This window comes from Dama dama, chromosome 6 (assembly GCF_033118175.1).
Source record: "Dama dama isolate Ldn47 chromosome 6, ASM3311817v1, whole genome shotgun sequence".
Classification (NCBI taxonomy): Eukaryota; Metazoa; Chordata; class Mammalia; order Artiodactyla; family Cervidae; genus Dama; species Dama dama.
Genome location: NC_083686.1, coordinates 15,928,303 through 15,953,802, shown reverse-complemented (window position 1 = coordinate 15,953,802; position 25,500 = coordinate 15,928,303). Strand labels below are relative to the sequence as shown.

The 25,500-nt window shown below is 38.0% G+C and overlaps 1 protein-coding gene across 8 annotated transcripts in view; it reads right to left on the bottom strand.

Moving 5' to 3' along the window:
• The window catches only part of MAPK10 (mitogen-activated protein kinase 10), a 357,383-nt gene that overhangs the window by 37,067 nt on the left and 294,816 nt on the right, over positions 1 to 25,500 (bottom strand). For all 8 annotated transcript variants that reach the window (XM_061145181.1, XM_061145184.1, XM_061145183.1 and 5 more), the window contains one exon: positions 21,768 to 21,892. In XM_061145181.1, coding sequence (XP_061001164.1) covers positions 21,768 to 21,892 — 125 coding nt within the window. The remainder of the gene's footprint in view (positions 1 to 21,767; positions 21,893 to 25,500) is intronic.

The following is a 25,500-nucleotide window of genomic DNA, read 5'->3' as shown; positions in this document are numbered from 1 at the left end:
TTTTTTAAAAAGAGCATGCCTTTTCATTCAGTAATGAGATATGAAAAAGAAAATAATTCTAATTGAGCTTTTTGTTAATAAGACACAAATAAACAGCATTTTCATTTCCCTTATGTCATAAAGGTTAAGATCATTAGGTTGAAACTATTTCAACTACATTCACAAACTAAACAGTCCCTCTTTAGTAACATCATGTATTTTCAAATTTACTGAGCATTTTCACATATAATATCTTATCTATTAAGACACTGTTAGATAGGAAAATTCATAGATAAAGATCAGTTGTGACAATTATACCACCAAAACATCCAGAATCTATCATTCTTTTTTCATCCCCACTGCCATTGAAGTTCATTTTATCATCACCTTTTATATCAACTACTTCACCAGCTTCCTAACTGCTCTTTCTGATAATAGTCACCATCTCACCAGTCAGAAAGAATGGTCAACCTCAACAGACATCTCTGATCAATATTTCTACAGGCATTCATTCTGTTTTCAGTGTGGGTTCTCTCTGAAAATGACTTAAAGGTGCTTCCTGACCTGGTCGCTTCCTTGGTCACACTGAACTACCTCAGAAGAACTGCAAGAAAATGTTTTTTCTCTCTTGGTCTTTGAACATGTTGATTCCTTTAAATAGAAGATTCTGTGCTTCAATCTGTTTCATTTGGCTAACACTTCCCCATCCTTTCTGATCCATTTAAGACTTTCTTTCCTTCTGAAAGTCTCACAAACTGGAGTCAAGATTGCTGTGAGAAATATCAACAATCTCAGATATGCAGATGATACAACTCTAATGGCAGAAAGTGAAGAGGAATTAAAGAGCCTCTTGATGACGGTGAAAGAGGAGAGTGAAAAAGCTGGCTTAAAACTCAACATTCAAAAAACTAAGACCAAGGCACCCAGTCCCATCACTTCATGGCAAATAGAAGAGAAAAAAGTGAAAACAGTGACAGATTTTATTTTGGGGGGCTCCAAAACCACTGCTGATGGTGAAGTGCAGCCATGAAATTGAAGATGCTTGCTCCTTGGAAGGAAAACTATGGGAAACCTAGACAGTGTATTAAAAAACAGAGATATTACTTTACCAACAAAGGTGCGTATTGTCAAAGCTGTGGCTTTCACAGTAGTCATGTACAGATACACGAGTTGGACCATAAAGAAGGCTGAGTGCCAAAGAATTGATGCTTTTGAATTGTGGTGCTGGAGAAGTCTCTTGAGAGTCCCTTGGAGAGCAAGGAGATCAAACCAGTCAATCCTAAAGGAAATCAACCCTGAATATTCATTGGAAGGACTGATGCTGAAGCTGAAGCCTCAATACTTTAGCCACCTGATGCAGAGAGCCAACTCACTGGAAAAGACCCTGATGCAGGGAAAGATTGAAAGCAAAAGGAGAAGGGGGCAGCAGAGGATGAGATGGCTAGATAGCATCTAATGGACATGAATTTGAGCAAACTCCAAGAGAGAATGGAGGACAGAGGAGCCTGGTATACTACAGTCCATGGGGTCCCAGAGTCAGACACAACTTAGCAACTGAACAAAAACAAATTCATTATTCTTTTGGCTTCTGTAGCACTTTGTCTTTCCTTTTAATATAATTTACCAGAGAGGTCAAAATTTCTCATTTACTTGTCTATCAACACTGCTATATTATAAGAAACTAAGTAATAAGAATTAAGCAACTTTATAATTAATGAATCCTCAATGACTATATGTGATTGAAACTCAATGAAAACTTAGGGAATTAAAGGTAACATAAAGTCTTGAGCTCAGGTCTAATTGTGGACTGTGAGTGGTCTCCATTGTGCTCTGCCATCCCCCAGATAATGACTGTGGTCTCCAGACTCTGTAGCTCCTTGTTTTCTCCCATTGCCTAGAACCCCTTGGTTTGAGGAAGCTAGATTATATGCCTCAATATTATAAATTAACTCATTGCAAATCTTTTTTTTTTTTTTGCTTATATTTTTGCTAAGCTTTCTATTGGGGGCGGGGGGAGGGCTGCCCAGATAGCTCACCCCACTCCAGTACTCTTGTCTGGAAAATCCCATGGATGGAGGAGCCTGGGAGGCTGCAGTCCATGGGGTCGCTAAGAGTCAGACATGACTGAGCGACTTCACTTTCATTTTTCACTTTCATGCATTGGAGAAGGAAATGGCAGCCCACTCCAGTGTTCTTGCCTGGAGAATCCCAGGGACGGGGGAGCCTGGTGGGCTGCCATCTATGGGGTCACACAGAGTAGAACACGACTGAAGTGACTTAGCAGCAGCAGCAGCAGCCCAGATAGCTCAGTTTGTAAAGAATCCACCTGCAATGCAGGGGGGCCCAGTTCAATTCCCAGGTTGGGAAGATCTGCTGGAGAAAGGATATGCTACCCACTTCAGTATTCTTGGGCTGCCCTTGTGGCTCATCTGGTAAAGAATCCGCCTGCAATGTGAGAGACTTGGGCTCGATCCTTGGGTTGGGAAGATCCCCTGGAAAAGTGAAAGACTAGTATTTCAGCCTGGAGAATTCCATGGACTATACAGCCCATGGGGTCACAACGAGTCAGACACGACTGAGTGACTTTCACTTTCACTTTTCTATGTGTGGGAAAGCTACTCAATACTTAAGAACTCTGTGAGCATATGTGTAAGAATTCTGGCCAGGGATAAACTTTTCTTTGAAATTATATAGGAGTCCCAAGGCAATGAAGCAGGGAACATGAGCAAGCTTGCTTCAGAAAAAGAAGTGGTAACAGATTGCTGTAACATGATAACAGCATTCTGGTGCATATGTCATGAAAAGAAGTCACCAAAAATGCTTTCTGCTAGACTTAGTCCATAGTCACAAACATCTTAAAATAAGAAATTTTCAGAAAAAGTGCCCAAAGCATAGCTATTTTATCCCTTGCTACTTTCAGAGGAACATGAGGAGTTCAGTTTTCAAAAAGTACATAAAGATGGAAATCATATCCTCCCTGGAATTAGAAACTGTGGGGAATGTCTCTTGGTTATCAATAAAAAACATTTGCATAAACAATAAATTTCATTCTTTTACAACATGTTGTGGGTGAATATTCTACAAATGACACTGTAAATCCCAAATTAAACCTGCAGCAAGTAATAGAAGTGGTTTTCATCATTCTTAAGACTGCCTTGCCATTAGAAAGGGACATAATAATTTTATTATACTACATACTCTGTGAAAGACCATAAACTTTTAATAGACTTATAAAAAGGGAGTGTAACCTTTTCAATATTCTGTGTCATCGTTGGGTGAATCCATTCCACCCTCTCCTCATGCAAGATGGATGCCCCAGGGCCTAAGCAATGGTTCCACACTCGTGAAGAGAATGTTCAGATCCAGCCTTTTCCCTGAATTTAAAGGTTACCATGATTTATCACTCAAGAGCGCTTCCCGGCCACCCTTTTTCTGATTCTACAGCTCCTCAGATTTCCAGACTATAGACTTCTGGTCTTAGAAGAGTTCTGCTGACTTCATCTCTATAGCTTTCATTTGGGGCTAAAAAAAAGTCAAACTAAACATCATTCAGGTTTAATAGCTTTGTTCTCACAGGACCACACATTTGTTTTCAGCACCATTAAGGATTATAGCTTCTTGTTATTTCGCTAGAACATGAAATTTCTCAATTTATTTCCTAACCTTGATAGCATGAGGTGTTGTTTAGTCTCTACGTCATGTCTGACTCTTGTGATCCCATGGACCGTAGCCTGACAGGCTCCTCTGTTCATAGGATTTTCCAGGCAAGAATACTGGAGTGGGTTGCTGTTTCCTTTTCCTTCTCCGGGGATCTTCCTGACCCAGGGATTGAACTTGCATCTCCTGCATTTCAGGAGATCTGCACTGCAGGCATATTCTTTACCACTGAGTCACCAGGGAAGTCCATCACCTTGATAGCCTAACCAAATTTAAGCATGAATTTAAAACAAGACAACTAATTTGACCCTATGGTCCTCCCTGCATAGTGAAGAAATTAGGCCTTTTTATGTGTTTTAGCTGCTCATTTGTTTGTTTCTCTTTTATGTTGCAATAAACATATCCGCTTTCTTAGAAAACAGGCAAAATTCCAAAAATCTTTGGAGAAAAACATGGTAGGAGAAAAATGGATAGTGCAAAGGAAGGAAGTCTTTTAACTAGGAGGAAAAAAATGGAAGCCAAGTATGCAGAAAACTGAACAGTTCATTCTCTGGAGATCTGTTCTTCATTGCAGAACAATGCCATCATGCAGCTATACACCAACCTAACTGAACCCCTAAAAGTTCCATAGCACAAGAAAAGAGCTAGCTACTTGAAAAGTATATACTGACTATTAATTCTATTTAGAAAAAAAAAGTGCCATTTTTAACTTGCTTAAAAACACAGAAAACCTTTTCATATCTTCAATAAATTTTAAAATCATAATGAAATATGGAAGCATAGTGCTTATGTTTACCTATCCTTTCTCCCGAGAACACCCACCTAAAAAAAGTAGAAATTTTGTAGATGAAGGACCTTTCCATACAAATAAAAATTACCTCAAGGGCACAACCTGAGATTTTTTAAGAAGGACAATAACTCTTTTGGCTACAGCTATGACTGATAGCCAAATCTAATAGTCAATTACACATGTTTTTGTAGCTTCCTCATCCAAAACTTTCTGAATCAGACTAATGTTTTTTAAAATATTGATATTAAGAATTGAATTTGAAGGTAAAAACTCTAAAATCTCATAAAACTCATGAACTATATCCCTAGGAAGATGTGCACACATAATTATAGGCATATAATTTCAGTATGTTTTGCACCAGCCCTCAGAGGCTCATCCAAGGAAACTCTAGGGATAAATGAATGCCCAAATAAGAGAGTTTAGTGCTAGATCATGAGCTCAGCAGAGTAGGAAAGTGTTTCCCTCATTTGTGCATCTTTAACTATGGAATGGTGCTTAACAAAGTACACACGCACAACTAATTTGTTACATTGAATTGTGCATGCTGGCATGTGCGTATTAAGGGATTTTTTTTTAAAGGAGAATATACTTTTTAAAAGTTCATCATACAAATAAATTTCCTTGAATCTGGTAGACATAGGACAAAGAAAAAGTTTTTTTAAGTAGCAAACCAGAGCAGGTTTAGAAACTTGAACAGAGCTACCCACCAAATGGGCTTCCCTTGTGGCTCAGTGGTGAAGAATTTGCCTGCCAATGTAGGAGATGTGGGTTCAATCCCTGGGTTGGGAAGATTCCCTGGAGAAGGAAATAGCAGCCCACTCCAGTATTCTTGCCTCGGAAATCCCATGGACAGACGAGCCTGGTAGGCTACAGTCCATGGGGTCACAAAAGTCAGACATGACTTAGCAATAAACAACCCACCAAATAAGCATTACTGCTAGAAATAGAACAGAAAGTGAAAGTGAAAATTGTTCAGTTGTCGATTCTTTGGAGACCCCATAGACTATACAGTCCATGGAATTCTCCAGGCCAGAATACTGGAGTGGGTAGCCTTTTCCTTCTCCAACGGATCTTCCCAACCCAGGGATCGAACCCAGGTCTCCTGTATTGCAGGCGGATTCTTTACCAGCTGAGCCACAAGGGAAGCCCAGGAATACTGGAGTGGGTAGCCTATCCCTTCTCCAGTGGATCTTCCTGACCCAGGAATTGAACCGGGGTCTCCTGAATTTCAGGTGAATTCTTTACCAGCTGAACCATCAGGGAAGCCCAAATATAACAGAGGTGGCCTTTAAATTACATACATACTGATTTATATATGTAATTTAATTTATATGTAGTTCATATATATAATAATTCATATATGTTTTATATAATCATTAACATGTGTGCCTTGCAGAAAATATCCCCACCTCTGCACAGCAGTAGCAGTTTCTTTATCAATAAAGGTTCTATATTAAAAGCACCCATAATGATATGAGGGTGGGCAGGAATGCCTTATGGCTACACTTGAACTTATAAACACAGTAGTTTAGAGGATATTCTTTTAGGACAGACAAAAAACTGTGGGGAGGGAACAGCTTAGTCTGACTATTTCAGTAACACAGTGGGTAGTCAAACAAAGCCGGGATGCAAATTACCAAGTTAGGTTTCCTAGAGATGAGTGATTTTTATGACTTCTACTTATCTCAAGGCAAAGCTGTCCAGCAGAGACTCTCTCTTCTGACTGGCCTTTCTTTTTTCCTCTTTAGTCTTCCTCTTACTATAAAATTCGGTAAGTTTTCATTGACAGAAAACCTTACAAGTTCCAGTATTAACTTCTTTGCTTATCTCTTAGAGGCAGTTCTGAAAGGGGAAAAAATTCACTTTTTTTATTTTCTCTCTCACAGCTTGTGGATTATACTACCTTGTGGCATCTCTTAGTCAGATGCCACAGTGAATAATCGTTCTTTCTAGGATGAAAATATTAAGAAAATAAAATGTGCTCTCACAAATGCCTACTCCTGTGAGTAAAGTGGGTGGATCTCACAATAACTAAAGTCATCTGGGAGAAAAGAAACAAACAAACAAACAAAAAAAGATTTGGGAGAAGCTGACAGGGACATTGTAACTCAGGCTTTCAGAGATCACCAGCTGTGGAATGTTCTAGAAAGATAATTTCTGTTCCCTTCCCATATTTTTAAAAGAATTCTCCTCCAGTGGTCTATTCAAGAGATTAAAAATATTCGCTGCCTATAGGGTCCAACAGAGGAGCCACAAAGGATGAGATGGTTGGATGGGATCACTCATTCAATGAACATGAGTTTGAGCAAACTCTGGGAGATAGTGCAGGACAGAGGATGCTGGCATGCATCAGCATGCTGCAATCTGTGGGGGTCACAAAGAGTCAGACACAGCAGAGGCAGAACAACAATGAAAGTGTTCGAGGTAATATATGAAAAGAAAAGCCTGATCCCAGACTCTACCAGTCAGCAAAACAGGTATCTCCTGAGAATAAACTCTCCAACCATTCCACTTTTGACACCTGAGAACTATATACATTCACTGAAGTCTGAATCTCCCAATGATTTGGAGTCAAGAAGGCTTTTCTTCTGTAGAACAATTTGCTAAAATTAGAGACGAATGAATTAGTGTTTGAGCGAAGTATATGTTCTTCTTGTAAGTCATGTAGGGAGAGGGGCCGCTCAGAGCAGGTGGCTAAATCTATGTACAACAAACATTTTGACAGGCTCCCACCAGCATGGCATCAAAACAATCCCGATGTGATTCAAAAGATATCTTCACTTTAATAGCTGAGGCACTGGATACATGAACTGTAAGTTATATTTTTCTCTAGCAGGCAATTAGTAAACTGCTCACATTTTGCTGCTGCAAAGACTCCACCAGCATGAACAGATGGAAATGCAGAATTCCACAAATGGCAGATATTAGGAATTAGAGATGTTGATTTAACTTTCACCAAGCAAACGAGAATCCAAAAATACACGTCACTCTTTCTACAATTAAATATATCATCAGAGTACATCAGATTCATATCCATTGTAAGCTCATGTTTCTTCCTTCTTATTTCTAATTTTATATACATTCTGTGTATAACAGACCTACTCAGAGTTCAACTCCACAACAAAAGGGTCTTCTGTGACAGATAGATGGCACTAAACTATTTCTCAAAATAAGCTTGCCAGGCAGTCGCACTAGCTTTTTCCCAGCATGATGCCTGCTGCAATAATAAGAAATCATAAGACTGAAAGAGGTAGTCCTTGTGTCAGGACAGATGGAGAGAACAGCTGAGAGAAGGATTCAGCCAATTTAATAACTCCCTGTGAGTAGAATAAATCATATTGAAAATAATTCAGAGGAACATTTAGTCTGGAAAAAAAAGAATTTAAATGATGGCAATTTTAGAATGGAATGAATAGAATAAAAATGTTTCACCTTACAACATCACATGGCAAAAACAAAAAAACAATAAAAGTTCACTAGTGATCTGAACCCCAATTATAGACCAGACTAGTGACAAACGCTTGGGAAGCATTTAGACTGATTGTCACATTTAAAACACATAATGCATGCTAACATATTAAGGAAATTAAATCCATGATGTTAAGTATTTGAGGAACCATTGTTAATTATTCTTCCCTCCCTCTGAAATGGCAGTTTATTCTACTTATGAAAATATTTAAGAGAACTTATAATTTTTGATCTTCTTAAAATGCTAGAAACAATGTGGAAAATCTTTTTTGAGAACAATTTCCTTGATACAATCTCCCAGGACTTTCCTGGGAAAACTCAATTTGTATTCTTTATTACATATAGCAATATGTCTAGCTGCAAATATGAAAAGAAAAAACTATTTATAAGTTTTCCAAATTTTAATCCAAGCAGAGATGACAATGTGATTGAAATTATCTAAAGACAAGTAAAAGGATTTTTTTTTTCTTACCAAAAGTGAGTGCACCTAACATCAAGAAGCAAACTAGTAATAATATCCCTGGTAAAATCCCAGGTCATAGTCAGAGACATAGTGTCATGTAGTTTTTTTGCTTTAAAGAAAAGCACTGAAGGCTTTTTATCCATTAAATGTTAAGAGACACTAGTTATCTTACTACATTGGTGAAATAGAGTTTTTCTTCCCCAATAAAAATTTTAGATTACACCAAAAATCTCTTAAATAGCATAAAGGTTGCAGGTTATGTTTACTTAAGGGATTCCCAGGTGGCTCAGTGGGTAAAGAATCTGCCTGCAATGCAGGAGATGTGGGTTTGAAAACTGGGTCAGGAAGATCCCCTGGAGGAGGGCATGGCAACCCACTCCAGTATTCTTGCCTGGACAAATCAATGGACAGAGGAGCCTGGTGGGCTACAGTCCACAGGGTTGCAAAGAATCAAACACTACTGAAGCAACTGAACATGCACTCATGTTTACTTATATATGTAAAAGTTCTTTCTTTGTATTAATAGTTGAGAGTTTCTATTAAATTTTATATCATAAACCTCATATTCAAACTGGCTTCTTTCTCAGGCACACTAAAGGCAAAAAAAAAAAGTAACACCCATTAACCCTTTAAGCATGTGTCTATATTCCCCAGGCAAAATCAGGAAACAAAAAACAGTGGCTTGTGAATTTTAGATTGATTACTTATTCAGAAGCTGTCTTGAGGAGATGGCCTAACCTTTTGATATTACTCACCAAAGAGAAATGTCAGTTACAAAGACTTTAATCTCCTTTCCCCTCAATAGGAGAGACACAGCCTATATAGAGAGCTGTTTTCATTTATAACTCTTTTATATCATCTCTTCTAGATACTTCATGTTTAATGGTGTTAAACTCATTGAATTAATAAAGAGATTGTAAAATATTTGAAGCAAGCACATTCACCTCTTATCCAGTGGTTTATCACCAAAATGTAAACTGCTGAGGGACTCTTTGAACATGAGGGGCATCGAGTTCATATTCACAGTGGCTCATATTTTTCTCATTCCTAAATTTACATTCATTCTGAGTCTAGCAGAATGCATTTAATGCATTTATAATTGAAAATATTTATAAGCCTATTCTTTACCACATTGTTTTAGGAACTTCTTATGGACTCAAGAGAATTTGGTAGAAGATAGCTGGTTAAACCATAGTTAGTGAAGATAAAGATAATATGAACAACAACTCATTCATGAAGTAAGTAATAGAACAAGTTAATACATATTTGTAATCAAATAATATTAGCTTTTACTATATATTCAGGAGAATTAGAAGTAGAAAAGGAGAATAATTTCCCACCATCATCCTCAATAACTTGAATTATTTGGAAGGCCCCAGATAGTCAATATATTTATAGATGAACCTTTAAACTACACATGAAGTCTTTACTTAGTATGCCAACTTTAAGATTCTTTGATTATTCATTAATAATCTATGTGTTACAGTTACTAAAACATACATAGGACACTGATTTGTATTCAAATAGTTTTTTCAATATCATAGCTAGAGATAGACTATCATAATTTGTTAAACAGGTTTCAAAGTAACTGATGCACATCTGGCCAAGATTGGAAGATGGTCATTGCTATCTAGTTATACCTGGTTAATGTTGAGGGACAATTACTACAGATTCTTCTTACATTTAGAATCTTACATATTAAATAAGTTAAATAGTCAAGTAAGGTAGATAACCCACATTTGGAGTCATTTAGGTCCAGAGATGATAAGTTATAAAATTCCCAATCAATAAAAATCTTCCTTAGCTATTAATTGAATATTCAAGATACATTCAAGAGAATTAGATCAGTAAAAGCAGGCACTATTTTTGTTTTGTTTTGTTTTTAATTCACTGCTGAATCACCAGAAGCTAGGTCAGTGTGGGACACACAGTTTGGGTTTAAAAAATATTTGCAGAGTGAATAAATACAAAATTGTTAAGAAATAATCAAAACAAATGTGAATAACTCTGTAGAAGCTGGATAAAGAAAAAGGGCCAATAAGAGAAGGAACGACAAAGAACAAAGAACCAACCAAGAAGTGAATGAGAAGAAAAAATGATAGAGTGGTCTTTTTTGGTGTGTTTTACCTACTTGGCAACAAAAAAGTAGAATGAAAACAACCTAAAGGAAAGCAGACGGCTGAGTCCCTCATGTCCCCATGCATGGGCTGTCCAGCATTGGCTCCACAAGCTGTAGGCTCCTCATCAGCCATACACCAAACAGCTGAAAAAGTGATACCAACATACACAAGAAAGTACACATATTCCATTGAAAGTCCAATGAGAAATGCTCTCTTGCCAAGACACTCAGGTTGGCATAGTATTCGTGATTTCCTGGTAAGAAATCACAAGATAATTAGGGAAATGAAATAATTATTAGGAGTATCTAGGGGTAATGTTTACTTCACTTTTACCCAGTGAGATCCTCTTCCAACTGCCAGAGTCTTCTCAGTAGATTAAGTGTGCCTAATCAAAGAAATGCAAAAAAGCATCTGATGAGATCTTTCAAGTAGCTGAGAAAAGAAAAGAAGTAGAAGGCAGAGGAGAAAAGGAAAAGGATTCCCATCTGAATGCAAAGTTCCAGAGAACAGCAAGGAGAGATAAGAAAGCCTTCCTAAGTGATCAATGCAAAGAAATAGAGAAAAACAATAGAATGGGAAAGACCAGAGATCTCTTCAAGAAAATTAGAGATACCAAGGGAGTATTTCATGCAAAGATGGGCAAAATAAATGACAGAAATGATACGGACCTAACAGAAGCAGAAGATATTAAGAAGAGGTGTCAAGAATACACAGTAGAACTATACAAAAAAGATCTTAATGGCCCAGATAACCACAATGGTGTGATCACTCACCTAGAGCCAGACATCCTAGAGTGTGAAGTCAAGTGAGCCTTGGGAAGCATCATTATGAACAAAGCTGGTGGAGATGATGGAATTCCAGTTGAGCTATTTCAAATCCTGAAAGATGATGCTGTGAAAGTGCTGCACTCAATATGCCAGCAAATCTGGAAAACTCAACACTGGCCACAAGTCTGGAAAAAGTCAGTTTTAATTCCAATCCCAGAGAAAGGCAATGTCAAAGAATGTTCAAACTACTGGACAACTGCAATCATTTCACATGGTAGCAAGGTAATGCTCAAAATCTTTCAAGTTAACCCCTAGTGAGCTGAGAACTTCCAGATTTACAAGCTAGATTTAGAAAAGGCAGAGGAACCAGAGATCAAATTGACAACAAATGTTGGATCATAGGAAAAGCAAGAGAGTTCCAGAAAAACATGTACTTCTGCTTCATTGACTATGCTAAAGCCTTTCACTGTATGGATCACAACAAACTGCAAAATTCTTTAAGAGATGGTAATACCAGACCCTCTTACCTGCCTCCTGAGAAAACTGTATGCAGGTCAAGAAGCAACAGTTAGAACCAGACATGGAACCATGGACTGGTTCCAAATTGGGAAAGGAGTACGTCAATGTTGCATATTGTCACCTTGCTTATTTAACTTATATGTAGAGTACATAATGTGAAACGCCCGACTGGATGAAGCACAAGCTGGAATCAAGATTGCAGGGAGAAATATCAATAACTTCAGATATGCAGATGACACCACCCTAATGGCAGAAAATGAAAAGGAACTGAAGAGCCTCTTGATGAAAGTGAAAGAGAGAGTGAAAAAGCTGGCTTAAAACTCAACATTCAAGAAAATCATGGCATCCAGTCCCATCACTTCATGGCAAATAGATGGGGAAACAATGGAAACAGTAACAGACTTTATTTTCTTGGGCTCCAAAATCACTGTGTACAGTGATTGCAGCCATGAAATTAAAAGATGCTTGCTCCTTGGAAGAAAAGCTATGACAAACCCAGACAGCATATTAAAAAACAGAGAGGTTACTTTGCTGACAAAGGTGTATATTTGTATATCAAAGCTATGGTTTTTCCAGTGGTCTTGTATGGATGTGAGAGTTGGACCATAATAAGGAAGGCTGAGTGTTGAAGAATTGATGCCTTCAAATTGTATAGTGCTGGAAAAAACTCTTGAGTGTCCCTTGGACTGCAAGGAGATCAAGCCAGTCAATCCTAAAGGCAATCAACTCTGAACATTCATTGGAAGGACTGATACTGAAGCTGAAGCTCCAATAATTTGGCCACCTGATGTGAAGAGCTGACTCATTTGAAAAGACCCTGATGTTGGGAAAGATTGAAGGTGGGAGGAGAAAGGGATGATAGAGGATGAGATGGTTGGATGGCATCATCAACTCAATGGACATGTTCAGCTCAATTCAGTTCAGTTGCTCAGTCATGTCTGACTCATTGCAACCTCATGGACTGCAGTGTGCCAAGCTTCCCTGTCCATCACCAACTCCTGGAGCTTGCTCAAACTCACGTCCATCGAGTCAGTGATGCCTTCCATCATGACATGAGTTTGAGTAAACTCTGGGACATGGTGAAGGACATAGAAGCCTGGAGTGCTGCCGTCCATGGGATCGCAAAAAGTCGGACATGACTAAATGACTGAACAATAACAGGATAGTCAAATTTAGAGAGTCAAAAAGTACATTGGTGGATGTCAGGGACCAGAAGGTGGAGTTGGAGTGGGGAGGGCAAGGGAGTTAAGGAGTTAATGTTTAATGGAGACAGAGTTTCAGTGTAGGAAGTTGAAAAATTCGGGAGACAGATGATGGTGAGAATTGCACAACGATGTGCACATTCTTGGTGCCACTGAGTGTACAGTTAAATATGGTTAAAATTTAAAAGGAGAGAGAGAGAGAGAGAAAAGCATATCTGCTCTTGACTTTTGCCTTGTGATCAGAAAAATGTTCTTAGCTTTGCCTCTGTATACATATGCCCTGTAGGGTGGTATCTGCTCAGACCTCTGACCTTAGAGTACATGTTTCTCCTGAACTGGTCAGATGTGCCCACCCTGCCCTATGTGATTTGTTCACATCTGAGTCAGCCCTCACTCTGGATTGCTCAGACCAAGCTCTGGAATCTGTGCTACCTTAACACAGGCTTCTGATTCTCTTTTCGATGCTTTCTGATTCCACACCTAGCCCTATTCTACTCTCCTCCTCATGGTTTCTAATCTGTGTGCCTGTCGCTGTTCATAATTGTAGAGTTGATATTCTGGATGCTGACATTGGATGAACTGTAGCAGGAAAACATTCTACAATGATCTTTAAGCTCTCATTTAAGAGTTACCTTGAATAAATTTCTAGACATACGCAACATTAAAATTTACATATCCATGTCATAAAAAGATTAACAATAGTGCATATTTCCTGTATGGTTGGTCATCTCTTCCATGTGCTCACTATGGTAATGACCAATAAGATACAAAGGCAGACAAGATAAATAAAATAATGTCAGAGAGTAACACTGCTCAAAGAACATGAAATCTATGATGGTCTTGCAGTAAACAGTTTATAATAGTCAGGTTAGCTTGTTCCTATACTTTCACTATTCACAAAAATAACATAATCCCTAGAGCAATGTAATGGTAAATATTAATAAAACATTTAAGGCTCTATTAATTACCTTATGTTATAAATAAGCAGTAAATTTGTAACATTACTGACTATTCTGGGCTTACATTTTCTCCATGCTTATTTTAATTGAACTTCAGCACTAATACATGTAAGTGTATTCTTGTTTCCCAGGTTAGTCTCTCACTGGGGAGCTGACAGCCAGGTTGTTTAATTTAGGGTCTATATAGGTAGATTAAATTCCCACATAGCCTTGTCCCAATTCCCAAATTAATCTTGAATTGGCTAAGAAATAACAAATACGTTCAGCATTGGCTTTGCTTCCCTAATCACACTCCATTGAAACCGGATTGGATAAGCCACACCTCTTCCCTTGATCTCTACATGGATGGCACGTATACTTATATTCCCAACCTCTCTCTCTAGCCCATCTGCAGCTGAGGCCCATGTTTCAAGCCTCTCTTCTAGCATTCTCTCCTGTCACTTTGACTCAGTCACCAGGCAGAAGGTTTGGGTTGCCTGCCACACCTCCTCTATACTTTCAAGTATCTGTGGCTTGCCAACTGGAGGGCAGAATTCTCAGATACCAGTTGCCTGACTGGTTCAACCTGTCCCTCTGTCCAGTTTCCCAGAGTGATGTTTTGACCATTTAGGACTGTATCTGGGCTTCTCAGCGACAGAGCCTTCCAACAGTGGACCTGATCACTGCTGGCCATGAGCCTGGCCCCCAGGAGCAGTGCCTCCTGAGACAATAGTTCTAGTGTCAGGTCAGAAGCCTTCCTTTTTATCATGAATTGAGAAATGAATGTCCTTCTCTAACATGGTAAGTTCCTAATTGAGATCCTCATGATGATTACTTTGAGTATTTATTTACTTGGCTATTCTGGGATCTTTGTTGTGGCATATGAACTCTTAGTTGCAGCATGTGGGATCTAGATCCCCGACCAGTGATCTAACCTGGGCCCCCTGCATTGTGAACATGGAGTCTTAGCCACTGGACCACCAGGGAAGTCCCATGATGATGCCTTTGAGTTTGGATGTCTTTGGTTTGGTGGCCAAGCATTTCTTCCTCCCTTCTTCCTCCCCTCCATCTTCCTCCCCCTATCTCCAACACAGAAGAATTACAGATGCCCTTAGTAAGTTTCCTATAATCATGAGCTTTCATAGGGTGCTCAGAAGTTTCTGAAAAAGCTAAAACTATGTTTTAAAAAAAGGTCACATTTCATACTCTTCTTAAGTTCCTTTTTTATATGCCCTGAGACAGAGTTAATTGACTCCTCCTTAGCTTGCAGTTCACAAAAATCCTCCTAAAGTGTATCCATATGCCTATTCTCAGGGGTTGCAAGGTGAGAGTCACCCTGTATCCTAGCAGAGTCTCTAAACTCAAGAATATGATAACAAACAAGGCAGCTGATCCCTACTGTCTCTGTATTTCCCTCCAACAGAGCACAGAGAAAATGTCAAGCTGATTCCCTAAAATTGTCCTGACTATGCACTAGTTTCTTAAAGATATCAATAGTTATAATGAAGATTTGTGAACAATATAATTTATCTTTGCATGCATGCTTGCATTCTCAGTTGTGTCTGACTCTTTGTGACCCCACGGACTCTAGCCCACCAGGCTCCTCTGTCCATGGAATTTTCCACCAGCGTCTCCAGCAATGGCAGGTGAATTCTTTATCACCGAGTCACCTGGGAAGCCCCATAATTTGTCTTTATGTTGGCTTAATTTAATGGCACTGGATTTTCTTATACGTGGAGGGTCTACATCAGCAAAGTAAATAAAAAAGTAAATAAAAGCCAACTATTTAAAATCTTACAGGAACTAGATGGATTTTAGTGATTTTTTTTAAAATGTAGAGTATTTCTATAGTTTCTTGACCAGCTCCTCTTTTTCAACAAATATATCTATTTTTCTGAACATCAAAAGGTAGCAAAGGCTTGATCAGGCTTCTCTGATGGCTCAGTCAGTAAAGAATCTGCCTGCAATGCAGGAGACCTGGGTTCAATCCCTGAGTCGGGAAGATCCCCTGGAGAAGGAAATGGGAACTCACTCCAGTATTCTTGCCTGGAGAATCCCATGGACAGAGGAGTTTGACAGGCTACAGTCTATGGGGCTGCAGAGTCAGACACGACTGACTAACACACACACACACACACACACACACACACACACACACACGCACACACAGCAAAGGCATGCAAGTAAAAATCATAATAGTAATAGTCATGATTATGAGAATAAGAATTTGTGTGATATTTACTGGCTACCAAGCACTGTACAAAGTACTTTATCTACATTAACTCTAAATTCCTGAAGAACACTCTATAATATGTATGATTATTCTCCATTTCTAGTTAAGAAAACAGAGCTGAGACAAGAAACTTGAACTAGGCCAGCTTGTAAGTGACAGAACAGGAATTCAAACCTAATGCATCTTTCCACATCTGTGATGATGCAAACAACTCAATAAATGGCATTTATGTCTGATATCAAACTCTTCTTAATGAATACTGAAACAGTGAGAATACCTCCCAGTCATTTCATGAAAAAGTATTGACAGTAAATGTGGCCTTTGTGTTTGAGGAACATATTTCTGTTGCTCTGAACATTGCTTGAATAAGAACTTGCTAATAATCTGAACAGTTCTAACTTCAAATTTGATGTTCTGTTACACAAAGAGATGAATATTAACCTTGACATTCAACTTTTTCCACTTTCAACTTCATTGTTACATGAATAATTTTCTCTCTTAGCGTTATGACAGCATTCATATGCTCTTCTCTTTTCAGTTTGGTAGTTTGGCACTTCTGGAAATGTGATAAGATAGCTTGTAGTATGATTAACTGATTAATACACATAGCATTTCTCTACCCTCTATTTTTCCTAAAGACATCATATTCTTTTGCACTTTGTCCTTTATTTCCCTCCATTCGCCCTTCTTTTCCTCCAAAGAAGCTTACTTTGGCAATATTGAAATGACTGAGAAAAAGATTCTAGCCTTATAAGTACCCTAAATTTGATCTTTCTATACTTGAGAGGAATTTTTCATAAGAAGTTAAAATTAATTTAAGAACCCATTGAAACTATTCATTAATATGATATTATAGATTCTAAGCAACTGTCTCTTTTATAGGCAACATAATTACCAGTGAATTACAAATACAGACTTTATGACTCCAATTAAACTCTAGGCCACAATGCATTAAAAACATATTATACACATTACATTACATGTAAGGAAATATATGCAACATGATTCCAGCTATCAAAATAACTGAGCAGTAATTTCAAATAATTTATGTTTATCTAAAATTTCATCAGCATAACCTCAAAAATCATCAGAGAAAAAAACTCATGCTTAATTTTCACATATGTCTACATCATACTTTCTCTTACTTATTTCATTATTTCATTCTACCCCAGGAATATATTTGAAGTATTTCCCAAGAATGAGAGATTGGAAGAGATTCTAGTTTTTAGTTGTAAGAACACTAGTTTTTTCAGTTTTAAGAGCATTAGAATTAAACTAAGAATATTTAATTTTAGGGATTTCATTTAGAAAAGGCAGAAGAACCAGAGATAAAATTGCCAATAACCGTTGGATCATAGAAAAAGCAAGAGAATTCCATAAAAACATCTACTTCTGTTTTATTGACTATGCTAAAGCCTTTAACTGTGTGGGTTACAACAAACTGTGGAAAATTCTTAAGGAGATAGGAATACCAGACCCCATACCTGCCTACTGCAAAACCTGTATGCAGGTCAAGAAGCAACAGTTAGAACTAGACATGGAAATGTGGACTGGTTCAAAACTGGGAAAGGACTGTCAAGGCTGTATATTAACCCTCTGCTTATTTAACTTATATGCAGAGTACATCATGAGAAATGCCAGGCTGGATGAAGCATAAGTTGAAATCAAGATTGCCGGGAGGAATATCAATAACCTCAGCTATGCAGATGACACCACCTTAATGGCAGAAAGCAAATAGGAACTAAAGAGCTCTTAATGAAGGTGAGAGAGGAGAGTGAAATATGACAAAACCCACTGAAATGTTGTGAAGTAATTAGCCTCCAACTAATAAAAAAAATAAAAAAAATATATAAAAGAAAAAAAAAAAGAAAGAAAAAAAAAAAACTCAACAATCAAAAAACAATGATCATAGCATCTGGTCCCATCACTTCATGGCAAATAGATGGGGAAACAACGGAAACAGTGACAGACTTTATTTTCTTGGGTTCCACAATCACTGCAGATGGTGACTGCAACCATGAAATTAAAAGACGCTTGCTCCTTGGAAGAAAAGCTATTACCAACCTAGACAGCATATTAAAAAGCATAGACATTACTTTGCCAACAAAGGTCTGTCTAGTCAAAGCTATGGTTTCTCCAGTAATCATGTATGAATGTGAGAGTTGGACCATAAAGAAAGCTGAGCACTGAAGAACTGATGCTTCTGAACTGTGGTGTTGGAAAAGACTCTTGAGAGTCCCTTGGACTGCAAGGAGAACAAACTAGTCAATCCCAAAGAAAATCAGTCCTGAATATGCATTGGAAGGACTGATCTAAAGCTGAAGCTCCAATACTTTGGCCACCTGATGCAAAGAACTGACTCCTTAGAAAAGATCCTGATACTGGGGAAGGTTGAAATCAGGAGGTGAAGGGGATGACAGAGGACAAGATGGTTGGATGCCATCACTGACTTGATGGACATGAGTTTGAGCAAACTCCGGGAGTAGGTTATAGACAGGGAAGCCTGGTGTGCTGCAGTCCATGGGGTTGCAAAGAGTCAGAGATGACTATGCAACTGAACTGAACTGAACTAAACTGAGTTGAAAGTCTAGAAAAAAATCAACTGCAAATTCACATAAGAATAAATTGGAAATAAATAGGTAGTATCAAGGGTTCATTTGCTACATTCTGTGAACACTTCTTAAAAACTCTTAAGGCAACTGCAATGATTCTTACATTATGAGTTCAGGAGAAAAGATTTGCTTCCAAGTGTTGAGTCTATAGTATTGGTTTTACTCATCAAACTGTATAGCTGTGTATCCTTTGCGCTGTGCTGTGCTTAGCTGTTCAGTCATGTCCAACTCTTTGCAACCCCATGGACTGTAGCCTGCCAGACTCCTCTGTTCATAGGGATTCTCCAGGCAAGAATACTGGAGTGGGTTACCTTGCCCTCCTCCAGGGGACCTTCCCAACCCAGGAATCAAACCAGGGTCTTCTGCATTGCAGGTGGATTCTTTACCAGCTGAACTACCAGGGAAGCTCATGCATCCTTTAGAAAACATATAAAATAGAAATACAGGCAGCAGGAGAAGGGGACAACAGAGGATGAGATGATTGGATGGCATCACTGATTCAATGGACATGAGTTTGAGCAAGCTCTGGGAAAAGGTGAAGGACAGGGAACCCTGGTGTGCTGCAGTCCATAGGGTCGCAAAGAGTCAGACACAGCTGATTGACTGAACAACAAAATTTTGTAAAAATCAAGTCAAGTGACTACAATTAATTTGAAGCAAATTAAAATTTCATTGTCATTGTAAAGCTGCTTAAGAAAGAAGGTCTTAAGAAAATGTTAGAATGTTATACCTCAGTTTCCACACAGGAAAGTCATTTATCACTGAATTATTTTCTCAGACATTTTGTAATGCTTAAGAACTGGGTAACTATGAAAAGTTGCTTTTTTTAATATTATGTCCATAAAGTTTGATTCTACCTGATCTTTATTACCGTCCTTTAGCTCTCAATTGCCCAGTAAAGAAGGGATGAGAATTAATGCCAGCTTGAACCTAGCATCTCTGACACAGTGAAACAGAACAAAAAAGCCAAAAAAAGCAAGCTTTGGCTGGGCCAGAATATCTTGGTGTATAGTGAAGTTCACAAGAGAACAAATAGAGTATTTCAAATAGAAAATTAATGACCAATTCAAACAAAGTAATTTGAAGGTATTATGAAAGGTACTAAAGGAAAATGAGATCATTTAGCACAGGTTTTCAAAGAATGTGAGATTTTGATGGGAGAAGGTAACACTGTTGATGTAAAGTTTAAATGAGGGACAGAAGGACATTCCTATTGGGAGGCCTATTGAACACACATGCGCAAAACAATAGCCCTTTTTCCTGAGCAGCCCTGGATCTACTCAGAGAAAAGGAGATAGGCAAAAAATTAAAGAGTTATGCTTCTGAGAAGATTCTTATACTATGTCTCGATGGAAAATATGGAGATATACCTTCCTATGGCAGTCAACTTAGAACCAACCTGAGACAGTGGCCTTACTGAAATACCCAATTTTTCTTATCTAATTTATGCAAAGCTTCACGAAGTCACCAATGGCCTAGTAAAAGCTTTACAATCTAAATGTTCTGCTTTTGCACAATGAATGAAACTATAGGCAAAGTGAAAAGACAGCCTTCAGAATGGGAGAAAACAACAGCAAATGAAACAACTGACAAAGAATTAATCTCCAAAACAAAGAAGGAGCTTGTGCAGCTCAATACCAGAAAATCGAACAACCCAGTCAAAAAGTGGGCAAAAGACTTAAACAGACATATCCAAAAGAGATATGCAGATGGCTAATAAACAGATGAAAAAGATGCTCAATATCACTCATTATTAGAGAAATACAAATCAAAACCACAATGAAGTATCATCTCATGCCAGTCAGAACGGCCATCATGGAAAAGGCTACAAACAGTAAATGCTGGAGAGGGTATGGAGAAAAGGGAACCCTCTTACACTGTTGGTGGGAATGCAATCTGGTACAGCCACTTGAGAGAACAGTGAGGAGATTCCTAAAAAACTGGGAACAGAACTGCCATATGATCCAGCAATCCCACTGTTGGGCATATACCCTGAGGAAACCAGAACTGAAAGAGACACATGTACCCCATTGTTCATTGCAACACTATTTACAATAGCTAGGACATGGAAGCAACATAGATGTCCATCGGCAGATGAATGGATAAGGAAGTTGTGGTACATATACACAATGGAGTATTACTCAGTTATAAAAAGGAATCTATTAGAATCAGTTTTAATAAGGTGGATGAAACTGGAGTCTATTATATAGAGTGAAGTAAGTCAGAAGGAGAAAGACAAATACTGTATATTAACACATACATATGGAATTTAGAAAGACAGTAATGATGATCCATACAAGGCAGCAAAGGAGACACAGATTTTAAGAACAGACTTTTCGACTCAGTGGGAGAAGGGAAGGGTGGGATGACTGTACATTACCATATGTAAAACAGATGACGAGTACAAGTTCGATGCATGAAGCCAGTGCTCTGGGACAACCTAGAGGGATAGGGTGGGGAGAGATGTAGGGAGCAGGGGGGGTTCAAGATGGGGGGACACATGTATACCTGTGACTGATTCAAGTGGATGTATAGCAAAAACCATCATGGTATTGTAAAGTAATTATCCTTCAATTAAAATAAATAAGTTAATTAAAAAGAATAAATGTTCTTAGTACCACAGTTTATTAAAACCAGGCACCTGATCGGAACAGAGGCAAAGAGACTTATCCTGTATTACATTTTTTGTTACTTAGTTTGCATCAAGAGAGACTGATCATTAAACATAAGGAAGAGATACTAGTGGTGTTAATAATTTAACAAAAACTAGTGGAAGCGTGTCATGAATAGCCAAGGTGTTGGACTGAATCACCGTCTCACATAGGAAATCCTGAAAAAGAAATGCAACTCAAAACATAGGTTGAAGAAAATAACTTTTAGAAGGGAAGATAGTAGCTTTGTGACTTGGGAATTTTATGAGAATTCTTTTGGATTCTAACTCTCTTTCATTGCACACTGTGGAGCACCCAGTTACTATGATTTGCTTGTGGAAAGAAAATAAAACAAGCCTAAACCTTACCGCCTCCACTTCAGCAGGGTCGTACCAGACATTGATGTATGGATGTTGTAAGGCGTCATCCACTGATATCCTTTTTGCTGGGTCAATCACTAGCATCTTTGACAGCAAGTCTCTGGCTTGGCTGGCTGAAAAAAGAATGAACGAAGAAAAAAAATTGTTAAATTTTGATTTTGGCAAGGAAATTTTTTGGAGGGGAAAATATTTTTTAAAAAGTCAATTAGCACCTTCCTTCCAAACATCAGCTAATTTCACCAAGTGTTTAGGGAAATGCAAAATGAAATAATGAAATATTTTTTATCCATCAAATATGCAGAAATAAAACATGGCATAATATTCAATAATCTCATTCATGTTAGTTGCAGTGTAAATTGATAAAGATTTTTTTAGAGGGCACATTTGGGAGTATTTTTTAAAATTTTAAATGTGAATACCTTATGACCTAACAGTTGCACTTGTAGGTATACAGTCTAGAGAAACAATTGCACATGCTCAGGAAAAGCATCCAGAAAAGATGCTCACTGAATCATTGGTCAAGGATTAAGCATTTTAAATAATCTAAATGCTGCTGTGTTCAGTCACTAAGTCATGTTCAACTCTTTGCAACACCATGGACTGCAGCACACCAGACTTCCCTGTCTTTCACTATCACCTGGAGTTTGCTCAAATTCATGTCCATTGAGTTTGTGATGCTATCTAACTATCTCATCCTCTGCCACCCCCTTCTCCTCCTGTCTTCTATCTTTCCCAGCATCAGGGTCTTTTCCAGTGAGTCAGCTCTTCTCATCAGGTGGTCAAAGTATTGGAGCTTCAGCATCAGTCCTTCCAATGAATGTTTGGGGCCGCTTTCCTTTAGGATCGACTGGTTTGATCTCCTTGCAGCCCAAAGGACTCTCAAGAGTCATCCACCTGTACCAATTAGGTTTGGCAGCTTTAAGCCTGGCAGGCTACAGTCCATGGGGTTGCAAAGTGTCAGACATGACTGAGCAACTTTCATTTTCATATGCATTCACATGGACATGGTATTAAGTCAAAAAATAACTGCAGAATGACCCATAGATCCTGATGCTACTGTATAAATCTGCCTCTTCCCAATAAAACAACAAACATTTCTCTCTCTCTTTATTTATGGATGTAAAGGAATAGAAAAATTCTGCAAGAATCATAGACAAATTGAAAATCATAGGTACCTCTGAGAGGAAGAAAATTTGTACATGTATTGCTTGCATAATTAAAAATAAACTTAAAAGAATTGTTTTTTAAAAGGAAAGAAAGTGAGTGTACACCACTCATTTTAAAACTTCAGAGCTGCAAAAAAGGACAAAGCAGTATCTAGAGGGAGGCAAGGAAGTTATAGGTGACTTTTTGAGAATGGGAGAGATAATGAGGACTTTAATGGGAGCAGAAGCTTCAAGGATAGAGAGAAGGGGGCAAATCTGAGAGAAAAAATCCATAAGACTTAGTAACCAAATTGATGCAGGGAATCTTGTTTATTTATTAAATATTCAATTTATTAAATATTCAATTTATTAAATATACATCATCTATTGTGTGCCAGGTACAGTTTCAGATGCTAGGGATACAAAAAATTTGCACAGTGATAATCAGTAAATGTATTTATTTAATAACATGTTGAGTGAAGTGTATTAGTTGCTCAGTCATGTCTGACTGTGTTTGTGTGACCCCATGGACTGTAGCCATCAGGTTCCTCTGACCATGGGATTCTCCAGGCAAGAATACTGGAGTGGGTAGCCATTCCCTTCTCCAGAGGATCTTCCCAACCCAGGGATCAAACCATGGTCTCCTGCATCACAGGTGGATTTTTTACCATCTAAGCCACCAGGGAAGCCCCTAACTCTTCTAAAGGATGCTCTAAACATATCCGAAAATACATAAAATGTTTCAGAAAATAAGGATCCAAACTGATTTGGAAATTTTTATGATGAAAATATTCAATTTATTCAAAACATGGTAAAACTTCAAATTAAAGAAAGTAAAATCTAAACTGGTTTGCTAAATTAGGAAAAAGGCAGTGTGTTTGAATTCATGAATATGTACCAACTTTTAATTAGCAATTGTTTATTATTAATGAAATATGGTTAATTATAAAGTTTTGAAATTACATAAAACATAAAATCCAACCTTCCCTACCATCTGGAAGCAATCATTCTTATTATTAATGTATTCCCTTCTAGTTTTATGTACTTCTTCATAATTTTGATTATATTAGATTTAAAATGTGGCAATCTATTTTTCACATCTACAGCATTTGTATTTCTTGTGTTATTACATTTTAATAAAATATTCACATTTATTTATACTAATTATATATTTTTAAAAATCACTAAATTACTGGAAGATTTTTTATTTCTGTTAGTCATTTTTCTGGGGATCGCAATTCTAAACATTTATTTTCTGCTACTTCCAAACTGACACTTTGAAGTTCACAAGAATGACAAAAGTATAGAAATACACAATGATTTTCAGTATTAGTTTCTCTGATTGTTAAGCTAACAGGTCTATGTCTATTTCATTGGTTCAAGACCTCTTTGATTTGTAACTGATTTTATACCTAGACTCACACACTCCACAGGTTCTCATATCACCCACATGTCTGCTCTTGGAAGAGTAGGGGTTGGGGTGGTCTCCTCATCAATGGGAGAATGAACTACTGGAACACCAAATCATCTCACTAAGAAACAATCATCAATACTGCTTGGAAGGGACAAAATGAGGAAGAGGAAAAGATTTTAATTCTTCATCGTCCATTCTTTTGTTTGCAAGTAAATGTCTTACGCTCTTTAATAATGGTAGAATAAATCCTTCCCTTTGATTATTTGTGTAATTCTTTATAATTTGTTGATTTTATATTACAATTATAATTTAATAATTATAAAATTCAGAGCGTGGCAGAGGTAGCTGAAGGGAGAAATGCAACTGTACAACGAAAGTGTCACAAACACAGAAACAACACTACTTAATTTAAAAGCCAACAGATGGAAGTCTGGAGAAGATAATATGACCCTGGGAAGTTGTAACACTATATTTCGGTTTCTCCATCTCATTTAATTCTATATTAACCATAAATTAAGTCTGTACATTTAATCTGTAACTGATTAACTGTCCACTGAACATTTGCAGTAAAATTTCATAATTGTGTGTCCTTTTGGGGGGGATTCCCTAATAGCTCAGTTGGTAAAGAATCCACCTGCAATGCAGGAGACCCCGGTTCGATTACTGGGTTGGGAAGATCCGTTGAAGAAGGGATAGACTACCCACTCCAGTATTCTTGGGCTTCCCTTGTGGCTCAGCTGGTACAGAATCCACCTTCAATGCGGCAGACCTGGGTTTGATCCCTGGGTTGGGAAGATCCCCTGGAGAAGGGAAAGGTTACCCACTCCAGTATTCTGGCCTGGAGAATTCCATACACTGTAAAGTTCATGAGGTTGCAGGGGAAGCTGAAGTTCCAATACTTTGACGACTTGATGTGAAGCCAACTCATTGGAAAAGACCCTGATACTGTGAAAGATTGAAGGCAAAAGGAGAAGAGGGTAGAAGAGGATAAGATAGTTGAATAGCATCACTGACTCAATGGATGTGAATTTGAGCAAATTCCAGGAGATAGAGGACAGAAGAGCCTGGTGTGCTGCAGTCCATGGGCTCACAAAGAGTCAGAGACAACATAGCAACTGAACAACAACACAGATCCACTGTAAATAATAATTTTATAATTAAT